The following is a 22418-nucleotide window of genomic DNA, read 5'->3' as shown; positions in this document are numbered from 1 at the left end:
GATTTGAATGTGAAATTGAGGTTTGGTTTTGTGCAAGCATTTGCTAAAGTGACATATCCCTGAGTACACACTGTGTTGTGCTACTATAGATGATATACTCCATCTTAGTCCCGTCCTTCACCTATGCTGTTCATGTGTGTGCCCGAAGTTCTCTCCTGCTGTGTGAATGTGTGTGTGACAAAGTGTGTATGTGTGTCTCAGTGTGAATGTGTGTGTGACAAAGTGTGTATGTGTGTCTCCGTGTGTGTTTAGCAGATGGCTCTCTCCACACCACAGAACGTTTTAACAGAACGCCTCCAGCACCCTTCACTTTAATCCACCTGGCTTTGCCGCCGGTCAGACCACACCAGTGCACACACTTCCCTTCGTTACACACACACACACACACGTCATACACACACTTCCCAGTCGCACACTCTCCCGCGTCAGCAGCAAAAATATGTTCAGACAGAACTTGCCCATCTCAGTTTGGACATTTATTACAATGCAATATGGCAGTCAGTCATTTTCAATATTCCTATTTTACAATGTACAACCTAGATAATAAGAAGACCATAAATAGAATGAAATGTTTTGTGTACCTGATTTTTTTTCAAACAATAACATTACAAAGACATGTAATACCTACAGTATATGTTAATCGTTGACTAGAAAAAACTAGCTAATACCATTGTTAATGTGTTCATTCTAAATAAAAAGCCATTAAGAGCTTAGCACACATACATTCTATCCTCCCCATATTTCTGGCTTTGCATATCTAAAACCGGTCCTCAAAGACAAGCACGCACACCAGGGTTGAGGTCAATTCCATTTAAATTCCAGTCTATTCAGAAAGTAAACCAAATTCCAATTCCACATTTTCCTCATTGAAAAGCATCGTAAGAGAATTGGAGTTGGAATTTCATTGTACTTTCTGAATTGACAAATTTTAATGGAATTGACCCCAACCCTGACACACACACAACTGTGTGATGCTTCAGAACTACACTTTCTCAGCTCGTCCATTAAGTTGTCGACTTCCAGACGTCCTTCAAATCTTTCAGATCGAACCCAGAGGCCCAAAGCTGTGAAAACAGCCCTTCTGTTCCAGCTGCAGATTTGAAGGCTTTCTGTCACTGTTCCGATGTGATAAACAGCACATTTATACAACAAAAATTACAAAATAGTGACTATCATAGTCATATCAAATGCCTTAGGCCACACTTGGTGGACATTCAATTTGTCCTGTTTTTATTCGTTGAACTATGCTTCACTATTAACTTACAAGTCCTTGTTGATGAATAGATGTAGCACTCATTAGTCCTTGTCTACAAAGCTCAATGGATGGATTACTTCTTAGTGGGAATGGGAGTTGGAGTCCTTCTGGTATAAAGATAAATGGGTAGTGTAGTCCTGAGATGCATATGAGGCAAACTGGAGGTGTCTATTCCGTTTTGAAATGTGTACTGGAGAGAAAACAGTGTCTAAACAGAAAACAATGGCACCACTCTGAACGAGCTACAGACACGTTTCGCGCATGACACAAAATCAATAACAAAAAAAATTGAAAAAAAATCAAGAGCAGATGAAACGTTATTTACACAGACACGTATGTACAAAAAGTAAACAAAAAAGGGGCAAAATGTTCCGTTGGTTCTACTGCAACACTGAGGAAACATCTTCAGCAGCTTCTTCAGCCTCAGGTCAAACCTCAGATCATAGTTCAAAGGTCAAAGGTTATAGGGTTTATAAAAGTGCTGCTTTTCTCTCCTCCGTTCATATTTTCTGTTGTAGTTTTTTGTATGTTGATGTTATTCCTTGTGAAAATCTCATTCTAAAGTGCATGGATAAGGTAAATGGAAATCATAAAAAACAAATTGTTTCAGTTTTGTATCCATTCACTGGCTCAGACAGGAACCATACTGTCTGGCATCTGTTCCTGTATTTGTTGCATGTGGGACAGCAATACCTGCTGCACACTGGCAAGGATCTGGTCCTGGTGGGATCGTGTGATGATTCCTATACTGGCCATGTCCCTGGAAACATGGAATAATTCAATTAGACATGAAGAAGACCATGCATACACCCACACAGAAAGAAAGAAAGAGACAGACAGACAGACAGACAGACAGAGAGGGGGATAGAGGGAGAGAAACAGAGAGAGCGATAGTGATATATATAGAGAGGGGGGGGGGGGATAGAGACAGAGAGATAGACAGAGAGAAAGAGATAGCGAGAGACAGACAGAGAGAGAGACTCACTGGTGTGTGAGGGTTAGCAGGCTGTCAGGGCTGGTGTATCCAGCAGCAGTGAGGGTGTCTCTGTACATGCCCATCCCTATAGCCTGGAGACAGTCTTCTACTGACCACACTGACACAAACTCTGGACCTACTACAGGCTCCAACAGACTGGGAACAGGTCTGCACAGAGAGATAAAGAAAGAGGATGAGATAGTTATGGTGAGTGAATGTTATGCTGAAAGCACATTGAAAGAGCTTGCAATGAAAGACATTGTGTCCTGTGTGTGTGTGTGTACCGGTCTCCTCCTGTCCTCAGAGTGGTGGTCGGGTTGCGGATGAGTTTATCCAGCATGTTGAGGATCTGTGTGAAGCTGGGTCTGTGTGTTCTCTCTCTCTGCCAGCAGTCTAACATCAGCTGGTGTAAACACACAGGACAGTCCATTGGAGGGGGCAGACGGTAGCCCTCATCTATTGCTTTTATCACCTGGAGAGAGGGGGAGGGAGAGAGAAGAGGGTATAGAGAAAGAGGGTAAGAAAGCATGTTTAACTAACTTAGTCTACAGTGAATACATTTGAAAACATTTCTAAAAACCTGTTTTCACTTTGTCATTATGGGGTATTGTGTGAAGACTGATGAGGGAAAAAAATATTTAATCAATTTTAGAATAAGGCTGTAACGTAACAAAATGTGGAAAAAGTCAAGGGGTCTGAATACTTTCCGAATGCACTATAACTGTCTAACTTTGCTTCAGTCCACATGAAAAATATTGCACTTTCAGGGGAAAATCCAGTTGAGTTATTGCATAGAAAACACACTTACATCCTGGTTACTCATGTCCCAATATGGTCTCTCTCCATAGGACATCACCTCCCACATGACCACGCCGTAGCTCCAGGTGTCAGAGGATGGGGTGAACTTCCTGTAGGCGATGGCCTCTGGAGAGGTCCATCTGATGGGGATCTTCCCCCCTGGAGAGTGGTATGTCCCAGTCACCTCCTGTAACACATGGGAAGAAAATGAGGAATGCTTTATTTGGATCCACAGTCTAGCATTATAGTGCTAATAAGGACCCACATTTCAAAGGTGAGTGATCTTACAATCATTAAAACATGAACATATCTTACATACTAAATCATTACCCCAGAGTAATAGGCATGTTTGTGTTCTATGTTCTTCCCTGTGTTTCTGTGTTCTTACCCGTGTAGTGTAGGCATTCTCAGGGTCCTCTTGGAGTACTCGTGACAGGCCGAAGTCAGACACCTTACACACCAGGTTGCTGTTGACCAGGATGTTGCGGGCAGCCAGGTCTCGGTGAACGTAGCTCATGTCAGACAGGTACTTCATGCCCGATGCGATGCCACGCAGCATGCCCACCAACTGGATCACTGTGAACTGACCGTCATGTTTCTAATGGAGAGAGAGAGAGAGAGACTTTAGAACACGTGTCAAACTCATTCCACGGAGGGCTGAGTGTCTACGGGTTTTCATCCTCCCTTGTACTTGATTGATGAATTAAGGTCACTGATTAGTAAGGAACTCCCCTCATCTGGTTTTCTAGGTCTTAATTGAAAGGAAAAACCAAAAACACCCCTGCTTTAGAACATAACACGCAGTACAAAGACTGACAGACAGACACAGACAGACCTTCTTTCTCTCTCTTACCCTGAGGAAGGCGTCGAGAGATCCATTCTCCATGTACTCTGTGATGATCATCACTGGTTTACCTGCACAGGAGTCAAACAAGCAGTGATTAAGACAGGGGGGTGTTCCACAAGGATCAGTTTCGGGTCCTCTGCTTTTTTGTATCTATATAAATGCAGACAGAACCTGTCAATCTCTGCTTGGATTGGTCAAAGTAGCTGTCAATCACTCACAGCGTGTGACCACACCCTCCAGTCGGATGATGTTCGGGTTGTCGAACTGTCCCATGATGCTGGCCTCAGAGAGGAAGTCCTGCCTCTGTTTGTTGGAGTATGCTGCCTTCAGACTCTTTATGGCCACGTAGATCTCCCTCTTTCCCTGGAGACGCAGACGGCCGCTACACACCTCCCCAAACTCCCCTACAACACACAGCATTAGTATCACACACACCTTCAAACCTCGATGATTTACTGTGAGTTTGTGTGTGTGTGTGTGTGTGTGAATGTGTGTCAGGCTCCCTTACCGATGCCAATGACCTTCTCTATGTGTATGTTGGAGGCGTCAATCTCTTTGGCAAACTCATGAACCGCCTGGTCCGGGTCCTCATAGGTGAACGGGTCCACGTATATCCTCACATCTACAGATGGAGAAAGGGAAGATGATGGGTTGAGAAAATGAGTTTGAAGGGATGGAGACACAGAATAGAATGGAGTGTGAGTGTGTGTGTGTGTGCATGTGTGGTCTTACCTGGGTTTAGGTGTTTCTCCTCCTCTGAGTCTTGCTTGGCTTGGCTGTATTTGCCCCTCCTGAAAGAAGAGAGGTAGAGGAAGAAGTAGTGAGTGGCACAGAACACACAATGTGAGTGATTGACAGCTACTTTGACCAATCCAAGCAGAGATTGGCTATTTAAGACGAGTAGAAGGGAAGAAGGAGAAGGGGGGATGGAGGGTGGGAAGGAGAGAGAATAGTGCCTCGGGTAATATAGGAAGAAAGGTGTGTTCTTACAGAACCTGTCTGTAACACTACCCATTGTGTCTTTAAGCAGTGTGTCATACCTTGAGAGCCACTCTCAGTAAAAGAGAGTGGCTAACACTACCCATTGTGTCTTTAAGCAGTGTGGTCCTCTGTAGCTCAGCTGGTAGAGCACGGCGCTTGTAACGCCAAGGTAGTGGATTCGATCCCCGGGACCACCCATACACCCAAAAAAATTATGCACGCATGACTGTAAGTTGCTTTGGATAAAAGCGTCTGCTAAATGGCATATTAATTATTAATAGTAAAAAGAGGCCTCAAGGGAGAGGTTGTGTGTGAGTGTTTGGAGGCCAGGGGGAAGCCGATACAGTGGCTGTGTTGTTATGGAGACACTAATGATAAATCAGGGACAAGGGGATTACCAGGTGAGCAATCAGTCCTTTAGAAGGACACACTGTCTCCTCTCTAATCCCCCTCCAAAGCCCCAGGTGATACACACACACAGATGTGTGTGTGTTTCTGAGGCTGTGCGTGTTTGTACCTGCGGCTGATGATGAAGACTGCGGTGGAGATGAGCAGTAGAATCACACCTCCGCTGATTGACAGAAGGAGCAGGGTGGAGTTAGCGGCATCACCAATCAGAGGCAAGGGATCTGTCAGGGGGAGGAGACAACAGGTTACAAACAAGGATGTTTTCATTCAAAAACAGGTTACAAAAAATGCAATATCCCTTGCTCAAAAACAGCCGAACAGAATAGAATAGAATACATGTGTTCTACCTGAGTTGGTGGAAAACTCAAAGGGGGCGCTGAACTCTCCGTATCCGGCGGCTGTGCGAGCGCGCACCTGAAACAAGTACACAGTAAGCGGGCTCAGCCCAGTGATGTCAGCACTGCGAGACGCCGTCTTCATGATGCGGTAGGAGCTCTCCTTCTGATCCTGATTGGATGAGAGACAGGAAGAGAGAAACGGGAGGAATGTGTCAATGCCTGAGCAGAAATCTGTGGTCAAATATATGAACCTTTCCAAAATACAGCATAACTTAAATACACCTCATTTTAATTGGCAAGTGTAAAGAAAAGGGGTAACGGATGAGGTCATGATCCTAAAATGTAACTTGAAGTTGTAGAACAATGTTATCTGTGTGGATCTGGAGTGAAATACCTCTCCCTGTGGACTCTAGGTCTATAATCACAAAACAAGACAAGCAAGGACACAAACTGTAGCCACACAATTACAGATCACTCCCGTCTATCTTTCTCTCTGTTTCTCTCCCAACTCCCACTAAAATGTTTTTATCATGTTATCTCCATTTCTCCCTCTCTCTTTTTCCGTGTCAAACACAAGGAATGCTTTGAAGATTGTTTATTGGTTGTTTCATAGGTCTATTGATACCAGTTTAAGCAGATAGCATGTGAACACTCACAAACATGTATAGATACACATAACATAACAGGAAAAAAAAAGTGCTATCTAGAACCTAAAAGGGTTCTTTGGCTGTCCCCATAGGAGAACCCTTTGAAGAACCCTTTTTGGTTCCAGGTTGAACCCTTTTGGGTTCCATGTAGAACCCTTTCCACAGAGGGTTCTACCTGGAACCCAAACTGGTTCTCCTATGGGGACAGCCGAATAACTATTTTGGAACCCTTTTTTCTAAGAGTGTAGAATATCTGATTTCTGAACCGCGGTTCCCATGAGGCATCTCACCTTCTCGTAGTACTTGACCTCATACTCCAGGATGACCCCATTGGGACGGTCGGGCTGTTGCCATGCCAATGACACACCATGCCTGGTGACATCACCGGCCTGGATGGATGTAACTGGGGAGGGAGCTGAGTGAGTGAGAGAGGTACACAAGTTGAAGAACTACGACAGAACAAGATATATCATGGCTTCTATGTTTGTGTATTGAATCTCTTGAATATTTCACCAGAAAATAATGCATAAGACGCAATGGCATAACATCCGCATAACACATTTTGAGTTATAAAAAAACAATTTCCCTGAACGTTTGATGGCAATCACAATGACCCAATTCACCACAGCTGAGTCCTGGCTGACACTTTTACCTTTTCTCTGGGGAACAGGCCACGACCTGTCTCACCTCTTTTCATCCTGTCTTTCTATCCCTTTATCCTTGTCTTTCCCACTTCCGTTCTATCCCTTTATCCTTGTCTTTCCCACTTCCTTTCTATCCCTTTATCATTGTCTTTCCCACTTCCTTTCTATCCCTTTATCATTGTCTTTCCCACTTCCTTTCTATCCCTTTATCCTTGTCTTTCCCACTTCCTTTCTATCCCTTTATCATTGTCTTTCCCACTTCCTTTCTATCCCTTTATCATTGTCTTTCCCACTTCCTTCTATCCCTTTATCCTTGTCTTTCCCACTTCCTTTCTATCCCTTTATCATTGTCTTTCCCACTTCCTTTCTATCCCTTTATCATCGTCTTTCCCACTTCCTTTCTATCCCTTTATCATTGTCTTTCCCACTTCCTTTCTATCCCTTTATCATTGTCTTTCCCACTTCCTTTCTATCCCTTTATCATTGTATTTCCCACTTCCTTTCTATCCCTTTATCCTTGTCTTTCCCACTTCCTTTCTATCCCTTTATCCTAGTCTTTCCCACTTCCTTTCTATCCCTTTATCATTGTCTTTCCCACTTCCTTTCTATCCCTTTATCATTGTCTTTCGCACTTCCTTTCTACCCCTTTATCATTGTCTTTCCCACTTCCTTTCTATCCCTCTATCCTTGTCTTTCCCACTTCCTTTCTATCCCTTTATCCTTGTCTTTCCCACTTCCTTTCTATCCCTTTATCATTGTCTTTCCCACTTCCTTTCTATCCCTTTATCATTGTCTTTCCCACTTCCCTTCTATCCCTTTATCATTGTCTTTCCCACTTCCTTTCTATCCCTTTATCCTTGTCTTTCCCACTTCCTTTCTATCCCTTTATCCTTGTCTTTCCCACTTCCTTTCTATCCCTTTATCCTTGTCTTTCCCACTTCCTTTCTATCCCTTTATCCTTGTCTTTCCCACTTCCTTTCTATCCCTCTAATATAGTCTTCATCTTTCTTTTATGTCCCTGTATTATTGTGATAATCCCTCTGACATCCTGAATGTCAGGAGAAGAGGGTTTAGTCTATGTGATTGTATGGATACAGTATATGATGCTTACTCACTAAAGAGAAAATAGTTATTTCAGAGTGTATGAGTATTGAATGACAACACTGTTTTGCCTTTGAGTAATAGTTCCCAGCCTTCTCATTTTGCACCCAGTAGGTGTCATTACGCTACACAAGGAGACAACACACTTCCCAGGTAGTTAGAGCAGCCACTATCTGTGACTCAGAGGCTGCGTTTAGACAGGCAGCCAAATCTGATCTTTTTTTTTTTCACTCATTGATATTTTGACCAATCAGATCAGCTCTGAAAAAGATCTGATGTGAAAAGATCTGATGTGATTGGTCAAAAGATAAATTAGTGGAAAATATATCAGAATTGGGCTTCCTGTGTAAACGCAGCCAAAGACATTGTAAAGATACTAGAGTGAGTGGGCTGTGGTACAGTTCACATACAGTAAACCACACGAAAAAAAGACATACATAAGCACACACCCCATCTGACTCACACTCCCCGAAGAAGCTAAAATGCAACACCTCGTAAAACTATACAGACATCCTGAATGTAGAGGTGACCAAACGAGCAGACTTTCTCCCCGCAAGCACGCACACGCAATCTAAACATCAACATAAACCAATAAGATGATGACATCACTGTGGCATTCTGTTTATGTCACTGAGACAAGTAACTCCTTGAGAGTTTGACATAAACACACTCAGACACGCACACACATAACTCCCATGTACAGTGCCTTCAGAATGTATTCATACCCCTTAACTTATTCCACATTGTGTTACAGCCTGAATTAAAAATGGATTACATGCAAATTTATCGAAAATGAAATACAGAAATATCTCATTTACATAAGTATTCACACGTCTGAGTCAATACTTTGTAGAAACACCTTTGGCAACGATTACAGCTTTAAGTCGTCTTGGGTATGTCTGTATTATGGACGGCAGGTAGCTTAGTGGTTAAGAGCGTTGTGCCAGTAACTGAAAGGTTGCTGGTTCTAATCCCCGAGCTGACTAGGTGAAAAATCTGTTGCTCCAGTAAGTTGCTCTGGATAAGAGCGTCTGCTAAATGACTAAAATGTAAATATTAGCTTTGCACATCTGGATTTGGGGATTTTCTTCCATTTTCTCAAGCTCTGTTAAGTTAGATGGGGATCAGCGCTGAACAGCAATCTTCAAGTCTTTCCACAGATTTTCAGTGGGATTCAAGTCTGGCCTTTGGCTGGTCCACTCAAGGACTTTCACATTCTTGTTCTGAAGCCATTCTAGCCATGCTTTGGCTGTATACTTGGGGTCATTGTCCTGTTGGAACGTCCATTCATTGTTCCCTGTATCCTTACCATTCATCCACATAGCATGATGCTTCACGGTAGGGATGGTGTTAGACGGGTGATGTACTGTGCCTGGTTTTATCCAGACATAGCGCTTTGTATTCAGGCCAAAGTGTTTTATCTCATCTCATCAGACCACAGAATCTTTGGCCTTATGCTCTGAGTCTTTCACGTGCCTTTTTGCAAACTCCAGGCGTGCGGTCATGTGACTTTTTCTCAGGAGTGGCTTCCGTCTGGCCACTCTACCATAAAGCCCAGATTGGTGAAGTGCTGTAAAGACGGTTGTTCTTCTGGCAGGTTCTCCCATCTCAGCCAAGGAACTCTGTAGTTCTGTCAGAGTGGTCATTGGGTTCTTGGTCAAGGTCCTTCTTGCCCGGTTGCTCAGTTTGGTCGGACGGCCAGCTCTAGGCAGAGTCTGGGTAGTTCAATTATTTTCCAATTTCCCAATGATGGAGACCACTGTGCTCTTGGAAACTTTCAACACTGTAGAAATTGTTTTATACCCTTCCCCAAATATATGCTTAATCTCGGAGATGTACGGACAGTTCCTTGGAATTCATGGTATAGTTTCTGCTCTGACATGCGCTTCTATAGACAGGGGTGTTTCTTTCTAGATCATGTCCAAACAATTTAATTGGACACATGTGGACTCCAATCAAGTTGTACTGACATCTAAAGGATGATCAAACGAAATTGGATGCACCTGAGCTCAATTTCGAGTGTCATAGCAAAGGGGTGTGAATACTTATGTAAATGTGTTCGTTCTGTATTTAATTTTTAATAAAACAATTTTTTTCTAAAAACACCTTTTCCCTTTATGGGGTATTTAATCAATTTTGAATTCAGGCTGTAACTGAATACTTTCTGAAGGCACTGTATAGACACACACCACTAGGCACACAAACTTCTTCAAACTTAATCCAATTCACATTCCCACATTAAAGGCTACCTGCTTCACAGACATTCTCACACACACTCGCAAGCACCCCTCAATCCCCCACACCCCATGCAATGGACAGCCTGTGCTTGGCCCCTGAAAACACACAAACTCCCCACCTTACTTACATACTCCTTCACACATAAACTCACCGGCCTGGTTGGTGGTGAGAGTGACAGACACACTCTGTCCTGCCCCTGCAGTGTGGCCCTGGGAGACCCCGTTGCGGGCGCGGATGGTGAAGGTGTAGCGTGTGTGTGCCTGCAGCTCGCTCACACACACTCTGGTGGCCCTTAGGCCACTCTGCTGGGGGGAGAACAGGACGTCTTGACTGCAGGGCAGGCAGAGCTGGGCCCCAAGAGGCTCCTTAAGACCCCCAAGGCTACCAGCTTCTCCAAGTTGACTCCCCATCGGAGTTTGATTCCCGGTTTGACCCTCAGGTCCGTGGCAAAGCAGGCAGTCCACACTGTAGCTGATATCACGTCTCCCTCCGAGCCTGAGGGGGGTGCTCCACTCCAGAACCACTGATGTCTCGTTGACCTCGGAGATCAGCTGCTGCGGAGCAGATGGGGGTTCTGGGATAAATAGCACAGGGAGGTTGAGTTAGAAAATATATTGTGGTTATGGTTAAATATACTTTCCTCTGTGGTACAGTTTTCCGTTATGTTTTGTGTGTGTTGTCTGTTTTCTCAGGCTGACTGGCTGAACCATGTGCTGTATATAGGCATAATTAAGTTTACGACAAACAGACCAAGGTCTCAGTCAGATCACAGTTGCTGAGAGAGAGAGAGAGAGAGAGAGAGAGAGAGAGAGAGAGAGAGAGAGAGAGAGAGAGAGAGAGAGAGAGAGAGAGAGAGAGAGAGAGAGAGAGAGAGAGAGAGAGAGAGAGAGAGAGAGAGAGAGAGAGAGAGAGAGAGAGAGAGAGAGAGAGAGAGAGAGAGAGAGAGAGAGAGAGAGAGAGAGAGAGAGAGAGAGGCAGAAAGTGACATGTAACTGAGGCTGAGCCTGAGGATTATTCATTTGATCGCAATGCCTTATCTCCCATCCAGGACATGGTGGATTAGTCATAAGTCATTGGATCAGTACAGAGGGAGGACTAAGATGAAAGAGACAGAGGGCAAAAAAAGGAAAGAGGAAGGACAAAAGAGAGAAGAGGAATAGAGAGGAGAAAGAGTACAGATGTGTAGACTGATCGATTGATCGACCCCCTGGGGGAAATTGTGTGTGTGTGTGTTTTTACGTGTGCAGGGCATAGATGCAGGGTCACTCTCAGAACGGTAGTATCCCTGGTTGCATTCACAGACAGTAGCCCCCTCCTTCTCTGAGTGACTGTGTGGAGGACACTTAGAACATGCTCCGTCTGTAGTTACAGCTCTGTTGAAACCAACCTTACATGCTACAGAGAGAGGTGGGATTCCATTAATTTTCATTCATTTACAATCAACAAAGGACAAATGCATTGACATGACAATACTTAGTTTGACATATTCAGAGTGCCCAACCCCCATAGTTGCCAACCCATTAATTAAATACTTAACAACTCTTCTAGAAGTAATTATGTTATTAACTCCTCCTATTTCATTTCCGGGGATGACCAAGTCATCGCAGTGTTAGTGGTTCAGAATGTGGGAATGACAGAGTGTGTGTAGGGGAGGGGTGGGAGGGTGACAGAGTTTGTGTGTGAAAATGGGGGATGACAGTGTGTGTGTGTGTGTGTGTGTGTGTGTGTGTGTGTGTGTGTGTGTGTGTGTGTGTGTGTGTGTGTGTGTGTATGACAGAGTGTTTTATGACACTCAACAGTAGAGGAAGTCTTCCCATAGGAATGTCCCGTCTCTGTAATCAACGCTGTCCTAACCATCACTCTCCTTCTGGGAGGCTCTACCTCGCTCACACACTTTCTTTCTCACGCTCTCTCTCTATATTCCTTACCATCTCTCTCTTCTGCCTCTCACACACTCTTCCTTACATTTTCTCTCTCTCTCTCTCTCTCTCTCTCTCTCTCTCTCTCTCTCTCTCTTCTCTCTCTCAAACACAAAGGAATGCTTTGAAGATTGTTATTGTTTTTTTTATAGCTCAATCGATACCAGTTCAAACACTGATAGCATAAGAACATGCACACACACACACAGATAGGAGCCATTCATATCCGTTAACACTGCTTTTATGGCTGTATGTCAAACACTTTACAGCTGTAGGCCTTGATGTCTACATTTTACATTTGAGTCATTTAGCTAGCAGACGCTCTTTTACAGAACGACTTACAGTAAGTGCATTCATCTTAAGATAGCTAGGTGAGACAGCAACATAAAACAGTCGTAGTAAGTACATTTTTCCTCGATAAAGAAGTTCTCTGAAAGTCAGTGCTAGTAAGAAAAGAAAAGTACATGTATTTCTTTGACTGAGCCCAGCTATCAATGAGTGAGTGTATAGGCTACATGCCAAGTTCCGGGTATTATAATATTGTCAGTAGAGGCCTTGGTGTGTGTGTGTGTGTGTGTGTGTGTGTGTGTGTGTGTGACACCACAAGGTCATAAACTGTTGAGGGTGGTGGTCTTTGTGAGGGTGCGACAGAGGGGAAAGAGGAGTGGAGAGAAGGAGAGAGAGAGAGAGCGAGCGAGAAAGAGAGCAGCAGTCTACTATAGCCCTCTCTTATGTAGGGTTAATGACACCTTCATAATACCCTTATGAGCTGTCATTCCAGGTCAACGCTCACTCTCCCTTTTCAGCACAAACACACATCATGACACACACAAGCCTTTTCACTTCAGAGAGAGGAATGATGAAAAATCGAGAATATCAGAGACGGAATGAGAAGAGAGAAGGACAGAAAAAAGAAAGAAAGAGTGACGTGAAAAGACTAAGGAGTGTTTATGGCCACTCTCCCTCCCTTTCTTATTCTCCTTCTCTCTCTCTCTCTCTCTCTCTCTCTATCTCTCTCTCTCTCCCTCTCTTTCTTTCACCTTCCCTCTGTTCATTGTGGAGAAAAGGGAGAAAGGCTGGGTGGGATGGAGACAAAGCCAGCTCACAGCATTGAGTCTTGTCCTCCTGCTACAGCTCAATAGCTCACAGTGTGCCAAAATATATGTGCCAGTATGGTTGTATGTGTGCCAGTGTGTTTGTGCATGTGTGTGAGAGAGACAATGTGTGTGTGTTCATGTCAACGGGAGGTCAGGTATCGCGTGTCTCTTTGATGGACAGCCCCTGGGTCATCCATCAGACTCAGAGAGACAGGAGTCCCGCCCCCTGCAGGGCAGGACAGGAATACACACAGTAGGAGTGTGTGTGTGTGAGGGCAGGTGACAGAGGAGGAAGGACAGTAGGACACACACACAAACACACACACTGTAAACAGTCAGATTCTTGGCTTTTGTCTCCAATCTCCTGATGAGAGCAGCTGAAGCTGCTAGCCAAACCCAGCAGGTAGAAGGTAGACAACTCACATTACTCTCTATTATTTCTAAACTCTGTGTGTGTGTGTGTGTGTGTGTGTGCGAGAGATCCCTCTCCACTTCTATAGTTTCTCCTTCCCCTTCGCTCTTCATTTTACAGAAAATGCTGAGTTGGGTAGAGTGAGTAAATGAGTGTAGCCTACTACAAACTCTGTGAGAGAGAGAGAGAGAGAGAGAGAGAGAGAGAGAGAGAGAGAGAGAGAGAGAGAGAGAGAGAGAGAGAGAGAGAGAGAGAGAGAGAGAGAGAGAGAGAGAGAGAGAGAGAGAGAGAGAGAGAGAGAGAGAGAGAGAGAGAGAGAAAAAAAAGGGGGTAATTGTTGCAGGGGGCTTTTGACATGCTAATATTCTCACTGTCAGTTCCAACCGCCCCTCCCCCAGCATGAGCCTACACACACTAAACACTGTGTGAATGCGAAACTAAATCCACCTAGCCTAGTATGTAACTAGCAGGTCTGGGTGACTGATGGAGGAAGAGGAGAGATGAACTCAAAGACGACAAGTGTCAACACCTTCACAGAGACAAATGCATTACACATACAAACACACAGGGCTGTGTGCGTGCGGTGGTGAGGTAGGAGCTAATCCTGGTTTACCCTAAGGGGAAGCCAGGCTGACAGGCTGACATCTCACTCACTCAGAGGAGCCATTTATAATATCTAACTCGACTCTCATACAGATGTCCTGTTGTGTCTAACTACACCACACACTGTGCGTCACTGCAGAGGTGACACACATCTCCTTTGAGGATAATCATAGTTCATCTGGTTTTGTTCACAAACCACAAGAGGTAGTACCGGAACACAAGAGGGATTACGTAATCAGACTAGGTTGCAAAGTTTAAGTAGCTACATTCCGTTACAATTCAGAAGAGCCCCTTGATCACAGAGCAGTGATTGGGACAGCCTTGGGGTCACTACTCTACAATGGTTAACTCTGAAAAACTCATCTCGTTTTCCCCAGGTCTATCGGGCACCCATAACTCCCTCTGATGTCCATCCATGCCTCTCATTTATCACTCCATCCATCCATCACTCCGTCCCTCCCTCTATCCATCACCTAGACAGCTGACAGCTGACACACTGGAACGGTCAGGGGCACTTCTGACTCAGACAGACAGACAAGAGAGCGAGAGAGAGGACAACAGGACAGGGTCATAGAGAAACACACACACACAGGCAGGCACACACACACACTGTATGTAATGAGATGGATTTGCATTTTATCCGGATTTGCATTTGCGCAAAAAATTGAATATGTAAATGACTCGTTCTCCCTTCACCCATCTCATCTCTCTCTCTCTCTCTATCGGACTCACTCGTCTCTCTCGCTCTCTCTCGCTTGCTCTCTTCTCTTCTCTTTCAGTAGACAGGTGATGATCATGTATTCAGTATTCTCCCACAGAGAGAGAGGCAGACAGGATATGAATATTCAGACTGTCAATACCTTTGTTTTACAGAGACAGAAGGAGAAGCAACACCCACAGCAAAGCACTGTGATCACACACACACACACATTTCCAAAAGGAGTCATGTTTTTTTCACGGGACCTTCTATGTGTGTTTTTTTATGGGTTTTATAGTAAAGACGTTATTTAACTGTAAAAATGTATTAGATTTTAATGTGGCATGAACACAACCAGTCATGATATTTTCAACTAATTGTCAAACAAATCACTTCAAAACGTAGGTTACCTTCGCATGTTCGTCCAAAATAATTTCAGCATCCAAACAGTGCACTTGCCAACTTGCCTTCAATTCGTAAGTGGCTGAAGTTATGGCATTTTCGCAATAATGCTAGCTAACTCCTCCGTCACTGTCCGCCCCTCGGCTACTTTTGAAAAAGGTCAAAGGTAATCGAGGAGAGGTGGTGAGGAGAGTGACTTGGACGAAAATGTGCTTGTATGAAATGAGACAGTCCTTCTCCACTCAGAAGTCATTAGGCAAATGACGTTTACAGGAGTGGATAAATGGGTGGATCCCAAAATAAATGTGTAAAGTGATCAAATCTAATGAAGTTAGTTGTGCATAGGGCTGTTGCGGTGACCGTATTACCGCCACACCGACGGTCACGAGTCATGAAGGCAGTCAAATTCCACGTGACCATTTAGTCACGGTAATTAGGCTTCTCCAAGCTCTGATGCTGCTGATGGTCATTAGTAGCCTACCAAACTTGCTAACTGCCTGGTACTCAGCACTCTATTGTCCCTCTGATCACTCTGACTTCAATGCAAATGTAATCGAAAATCTAATCAAACACTTCACGAGAGCCCATGAGCTCATGTTGCGCAACATTTCTATAGGCTATGCAAGACAAACAGAGTGATGGCCTCTACTAAAAAGAGGAGGATCCCCATCAGCTTTCTATAGGCTAGGCCTACTATATTTATTTCTCAACTTTCCTAATATTAAGCACATTGCTTATCTTTACAACAGAAGTATAGCCTACCTGGCTGGCATGAAAATTAACCACGGGAAAAGCGTCCTCCATTCGCTATTTAAGTCCATAGATGACATGTATTTTTTCCCCTGCCCCTGTTTCGAGACAGGTGCATGATAATGGTTTATTCTAAATCAAAACAAATTTCACACATATATTATTTAGTATATGTAAAGACAAGATTAAATCAAGAATGGTCTGACGGGTGACAATATTAACCTATCACTTGTGAATTATATATTATCACTTGTGAATGATGCCCAGTGTAAGGCAAGAAACATTGCCTTTTTTTGGCGATTTTTTAAAATCATAGTCGCACACCTCATGTAGCCTAGCCCATAGGCCTATATGTTTTGATAAGGTTTGTATCACAACTAAAGTGGCCAAATAACTTCTTAAAATTAAGCACATTAATCCGCCTTACAAGGGGTGTAGAGCCTAACTGGCGTACATAAGCAGTACGTGAGTTTCAAGTTTGGGGAAGATCATTTTTCACCATAGAATTGCACCTTTAAAATAAAAGCATTACATTCATAAATCGCATTTGCGGTCACTTTTGATAATGGTGTTTTTGTCCGCTAATGGAACATTTGCGCTTAAAGCCTACTGCTGTATGTGCATTGCTGCGCTTATAATGTGAAGAAATAGCCTAAAAGTTTATCAACATGTTAAGCTAAACGTTCTGATCGGTTGCGTCAGCCACATTGCGTAAATAATGTTTTTTGATGCTAGTGGTTGTATTAATTTTAGCTCTATCGCATCCCACAACTGACCAAGACCATGTTTGGAATATGTATTTCTCACACAGAATAGGTCAACTTTTGTACTATGGGGGATAGAATTTTGACATAGGCTAGTGCTTTTGCTGTTCATTAGGCCTACTCATCTTGTTGGCTGACGAAAAGTACATGTGGACAGTTCTTCCTATATCTTCAATATGCACCTCGGAATTGGATAAGGACGAGCGCAGTTGCGTCCCCGATGTGTCTGTCTTCACTTGTAGCCTGTGAGAAAAACCTGATCATGTGAGGGAGAGCCATGTGAGTGAGAGGTGCTTCTGAACACGCAGCACTCAGGGAGAAGGGCACAACGCAGCACTCCGGGCCAAGGGCACAACAGCCACTGGCCACTGGTGAAAACCTGCTCCAGAGCACTCAGGACCTCAGACTGGGGCGAAGGTTCACCTTCCAACAGGACAACGACCCTAAGCACACAATGACCCTAAGCCAAGACAACGCAGGAGTGGCTTCGGAACAAGTCTCTGAATGTCCTTGAGTGGCCCAGCCAGAGCCTGGACTTGAACCCAATCTAACATCTCTGGAAAGACCTGAAAATAGCTGTGCAGCAACGCTCCCCATCCAACCTGACAGAGCTTGAGAGGATCTGCAGTGAGGAATGGGTGAAACTCACCAAATACAGGTGTGCCAAGCTTGTAGCGTCACACAGACTCGAGGCTGTAATCGCTGCCAAAGGTGCTTCAACAAAGTACTGAGTAAAGGGTCTGAATACTTATGTAAATGTGATATTTCATTTTTTTTATTTTTAATACATTTGCAAAAAATGTCTAAAAACCAGTTTTTGGGGGGCATTATGGGGTATTGTGTGTAGATTGATGAGGGAAAAAAATGATTTAATCAATTTTAGAATAGGGCTGTAACAAAATGTGGAAAAAGTCAAGGGGTCTGAATACTTTCCGAATGCACTGTATATCACATACAAACACATATACACACTGCAGTAGATAACGCCCACATCCAAACACAGTAACAGCAGCAGATGAGTAACCACAACTGAACAGGCCCTCTACAAAGGCGGCGTCAAACCTCAAACAAAACTCAAAACAAAACTCGAACAAAACGCAGAGATCCTTTTTCATTCCGGAGTCTGGCTGTCCCATTCACATTTAAACCCCCTCTGCTGTCTCTACTCTCCTTCTCTGTCCCTCCCTTGCTTCCTCTCCTCCAAGCCGAATCACAGCTGTCAGAGTTTTGACGTCTTCATCAACCTCGGTCATGACCCTGCCCTTCACAACTTAACAGTGTGTATTTGTGTGTGTGTGTTTGTGAGTGTCTGTCAAAGTTTATGACGGCTTCATCAAGCCTGGTCATGACCCTTCTCTTAAAGGTGTGAATGTGTGTGTGTGTGTGTGTGTGTGTGTGTGTGTGTTTGTGTGTGTGTGTGTGTGGGGGGGGGGTAACCTCTCTTATGCTTGTGTTCTCGACCCCGTGTGAGCTCACTGCACCCCCTCTAACACCCCGACATAGCAACAATTGGGGGGCTGGGCTATCATTGATGCCTTATGCCGTAAATGGCCTCCTTATAGAACCCTTTCTCCATTCACAAACAAATCCCTCCTTCCTCTCCGCCCCCTCTCTCTCCAATCTTCCACCTCTCTCCACCCCTCCTCACCACTTAGCATGCCCACATTGAAGATGAACGCGTCTGCGCTTCCCACTATCCACCTTGTATCCTATCCAATGGCACGCAAGGCTGGGAGAGAGGAGCACCTTTTGAACTCTTCCATGGTGGAGGAGGAGGGGGCCGGCATCTCTCTGCATTTCTCTATTTCGCTCTCTGTCTCTTTATAGCACTCTATAGTGCTATAAAGTCTTCTTATCATTCACTGCCTCACTCTGTCTCCGTTTCTCTCTCCATATTGGTCACTCGTCCATTGTTTGCAGTCCGCTAATTGATATGATGGTAAGATTTAACATTGGGTCCAATCGGATGTCAAGCCTGACAGTGCTATGGCAAATCACTAGAGTACTCCAGTCCTGAGTGGGCTGTGTCGACTTAGAGTGGGGCAAAGGAAATACTTAAAAAGAGCTAGTCCTTCACTTCAGTTCAAAGGTGATCAGAGTCAAGGGTCTAGTTAAATCTTGTTAAAGAAAACAGTCTTTAGATGTCATTAACTCTGCTATGGAGAAAGAGAGGTAGGTATGGATGGATGGAGAGAGAGGGATGGAGAGGAAGAGAGAGGGAGGGAGAGAACCTGGTGTCTGTCACATATATAAAAGTTTGATAGCTAGCCCTTTCACTACTATCACACACACACCCTCTGTTCTGTCCGCAGGCCTTTAAAAGTTTTAGCCGTTTGTTATGTAATTAGCCTGCTGGAATGGCCATCATAAATACAATTGTGAGAATAGACCCACAGCTGTATATCATTCCCTACTGAAGCACTGACGCTCAACTGGTGTGTGTGTTGAATAGAGACTCTATTCAGAGAGAGTAATGGCGTGCTATAAAACTGTCGTCAGAACGTCTGTTCTCTCCAGTCTCTCCTATTTCCCTCCCTCGATCTTCCAGAGGTCCAAGAGCTGAGGACTTAACTTTAGCTCAGTCGACTAAGTTCATGTGCCCGGGGTTCGATACAATTTCGAAGAAAATGTGGTCATTAAATTAAAAGTAAATCAAATGCCTTACCCTGACAGGCGCCGCCTTTCTCCTCGTATCCCGGGTTACAGGCACACCCACCAATGGGAACCAGCCATTCCCCATCTGCGCCACAATACATCTTGGGCTCCTCCCTCTCCTCTGATTGGTTCACGCACGACCCTCTGACCTCCACTAATGAGGAAGTGTCAGCCCCGGTGTTGGTATCTGGGAAGGTTGCTAAGTTGCGGACAGTGAGGGGGCAGGTTTTGTAGAAGACACGTACAGAAACCAGAGCGATGCAGGCGCCAACATCCTGGAACGCCAGGTAGAAACCCTTCCGGGTTGTGACCTTTACATCACGCACCTCCGTGTTCAGCTTCATGATGCGGTCCCCAATGTCCACCTAATCATCATAATAATAACATAATTACTGATAATAAATAGCGATAAGAACACAACAATGTTACCTCATTGTAATTTTCACATTGAAAAAACATCATCAACACACCGTCAGATCTTAAAATTTAACAAAGAGAGTAAAAACAAACCAAGAGTCCTAACCTGAGTGAAGCTCTCATCGGCTGCCACGGTGTCGATCTTGAGAAAGTTGCTCTCTCTGATGTAGTGCTCTCTGTCGTTGTTAGACTCATAGTAGTAGAGGTTGAAGGTCTCCTTACAGGTGCCGGTGACTCCAGGCAGGCTGTTACAGTCCCGGAGAGTGAACTTGATCTCGACGTAGATGCGTTGCGCTCCAGACCGAGGGATCCAGTCGGTTCTAAGCCAGTTGCTCTGGCTGGGTTCCATCACGTTACACACCTGGTACGTTCTGATGGGGACGTTCTTCTCATCCATGATGCTCACCTCCTCCCACTGGCAACACACACATTCTGATCATTAGACCAAAGTCATTTCTAGTCAATAATCAGCTTCAGTGACTACAAAACCTTCCATGCGTTTATCTTGGATAGTTTATCAAGGACGTTTTATGGAGTTGTATGGTGACCTTGCCAAACTATGGCATCTTATTACCATGGAATAATAATGTGGTTCCCACTCCCTGCTGGTGAGAGCTTTAGACATAACGAGCCAGAGAGTGTGTGTGTGTGTAGAGGAGGGGAGATGTTCTATAGGAGCTGTCATAGAGTATGACTCCAAGTTTTATTCCCTCCTTTGGAGTCTTTGTTGCAGGACAGAAATCACAGCTGTCACAGTCATTAAGCTGTACACTGGCCCCGACTGTGATGTGGAGAGGGGTGTGTGTGTGTGGGTGTGTGTGTGTGTGTGTAATGGGTAGGGGGGGGGGGGGTATGCTGGCAATCAAAAGGCTCAGTGCGTGGGGACCAGGACCTTGTCAATCAAGCAGTTCAGTAAAAGAAGTGAGCGCAGGGAGACTGGAGGAGTCAAGGTCACCAATAACTCTTAAACTAACAAAGAGGTTGGAGAGAGTGAAAGTGAGAGTGAGAGAGAGTGAGCATTCAAGAAAGAGGGAGATGGAGACTGCAGTAGAATGCAGTCTAGCTTGGACTATACAGTATTTTAAAAAATACTCACCCATAGTATACCTGTGTACACCCATGCATTGCAAACACACATTCTCACTGAAGCAGGACCACTCACCCCTCCTTCTGTTGGACTGGCCGCCCATTTCAGCTCGCCAGGAACTGTCCTTGTGTCCAGTAATGTCTCTGAAACACAGTTACACACAGGTAAGGAAGGTGATTTCCCATTTCCATTGGCAATACATGGAAATGATTCAACCTTCAACTACTCTTGGGCTCAACAAGAGTCCATACATACTGTATTCATTCAGATGCAGATATGGCAAGATAATTATAAGATCGATAAAATATCACAAACAGACAGACTATCTCAAATATACTGGAACGAATGTATAGATTTTGGCCTACACGTTGTACATATAGCTCGCTCATGACACTGGGTTGGGATTTGGGATAAAACCCGTAGCGCAAAGGCCGTAAATCACAGAACGCTGCTTAAAACGGCACTGTTTAACTTGTCAGAAATTTGAAATGTGTCAGAATATTGAGGTTTAATTTGTGCCCCTGTTCAAATTGCTATAGGCTGAGTAGGCTACTGCCTGCATGAAATTGAAATTCAGCTAAAACGAAACTGTAAAAGACTGAACCTGATAAAGAAAGATAGTATGGGGGGCAACCGCATACATTTTTTGATTGCAGTGATTGCGATGATCATTCATCATTCTAGGCTTGTGATTAAATTGTTGGATAAAAGTCAAATAAAAGAGGAAAAACTGTGCTTTCCTGGCAGCGGTTAGGAACTCCAATTATGTATTCGCGAAATAAGAAATATCAGTTTCCAATAGTGGTCGAATTTGAAGGGAAAAACTGACCCTCAATTAAGAAGGCACGTTAAGTAGCCTAACAAAATATTTCGGAGAACCGTACCCTCCCTTAAGTTAAGGCAAAACAATTCCAAAACACGTATTTCCTTACCTTCGTTAGGTGGATATACTCGAGCGGCTGAAATAACTGTAAACATCCATATAAACGCACAAGTTGTTCTGCAAAAACTCGCAGCCATTTGTGCTGTATTGAAGTGTCTCGGTTTAGCTCCGCGCATCCCTGTTGGAAAACCGTGTGTGTGTGGGAATGATACTCCGAACGCTGTGAGCAAAAGGCAGTCTCTCGCGCTCTTTCTGACGCAGTTGTAGGTATCTTCTCTTCTCTGGTCAGTGGTATCTCGCTGGCATAGGGTGTAAGTGTTTGTAAACGTGTGAGTTGTTGTTTGTCATATGTGTAGATTATGTTGTAATGTCTGCATGTTTTTACTGTGTTACCTGTGTTCCTGGCAATTAAGTCATTTACAGTAGTGTGACAACGTCACACTAAGCCTGCGTCATTGATTCATCATGATGAGCCAATATAACGTGATCGGTTCGATAA

The 22418-nt window shown here is 44.2% G+C and overlaps 1 protein-coding gene across 1 annotated transcript; it reads right to left on the bottom strand.

Moving 5' to 3' along the window:
- Positions 1-462: 462 nt before the first annotated feature.
- On the bottom strand, positions 463-22173 carry LOC311146501 (ephrin type-A receptor 4-like). The gene is made up of 18 exons (XM_084183006.1): positions 21969-22173; positions 21112-21179; positions 20056-20364; positions 19543-19897; positions 11473-11628; positions 10385-10807; positions 6541-6665; positions 5613-5772; positions 5375-5486; positions 4609-4667; positions 4385-4498; positions 4095-4280; positions 3883-3944; positions 3418-3627; positions 3040-3216; positions 2516-2703; positions 2241-2399; positions 463-2015 (listed from the first exon to the last, which is right to left on the bottom strand). The coding sequence occupies exons 1-18, from the start codon at positions 22093-22095 to the stop codon at positions 1886-1888; spliced, it is 3120 nt and encodes a 1039-aa protein (XP_084039132.1). The 5' UTR covers positions 22096-22173; the 3' UTR covers positions 463-1885.
- Positions 22174-22418: the final 245 nt, after the last annotated feature.

The sequence above is a fragment of the Coregonus lavaretus genome (genome assembly GCF_964263955.1).
Source record: "Coregonus lavaretus genome assembly, chromosome: 19".
NCBI lineage: Eukaryota > Metazoa > Chordata > Actinopteri > Salmoniformes > Salmonidae > Coregonus > Coregonus lavaretus.
The sequence above is the reverse complement of the archived record's forward strand: the minus strand, read 5'-3'. Positions and strand labels throughout refer to the sequence as shown.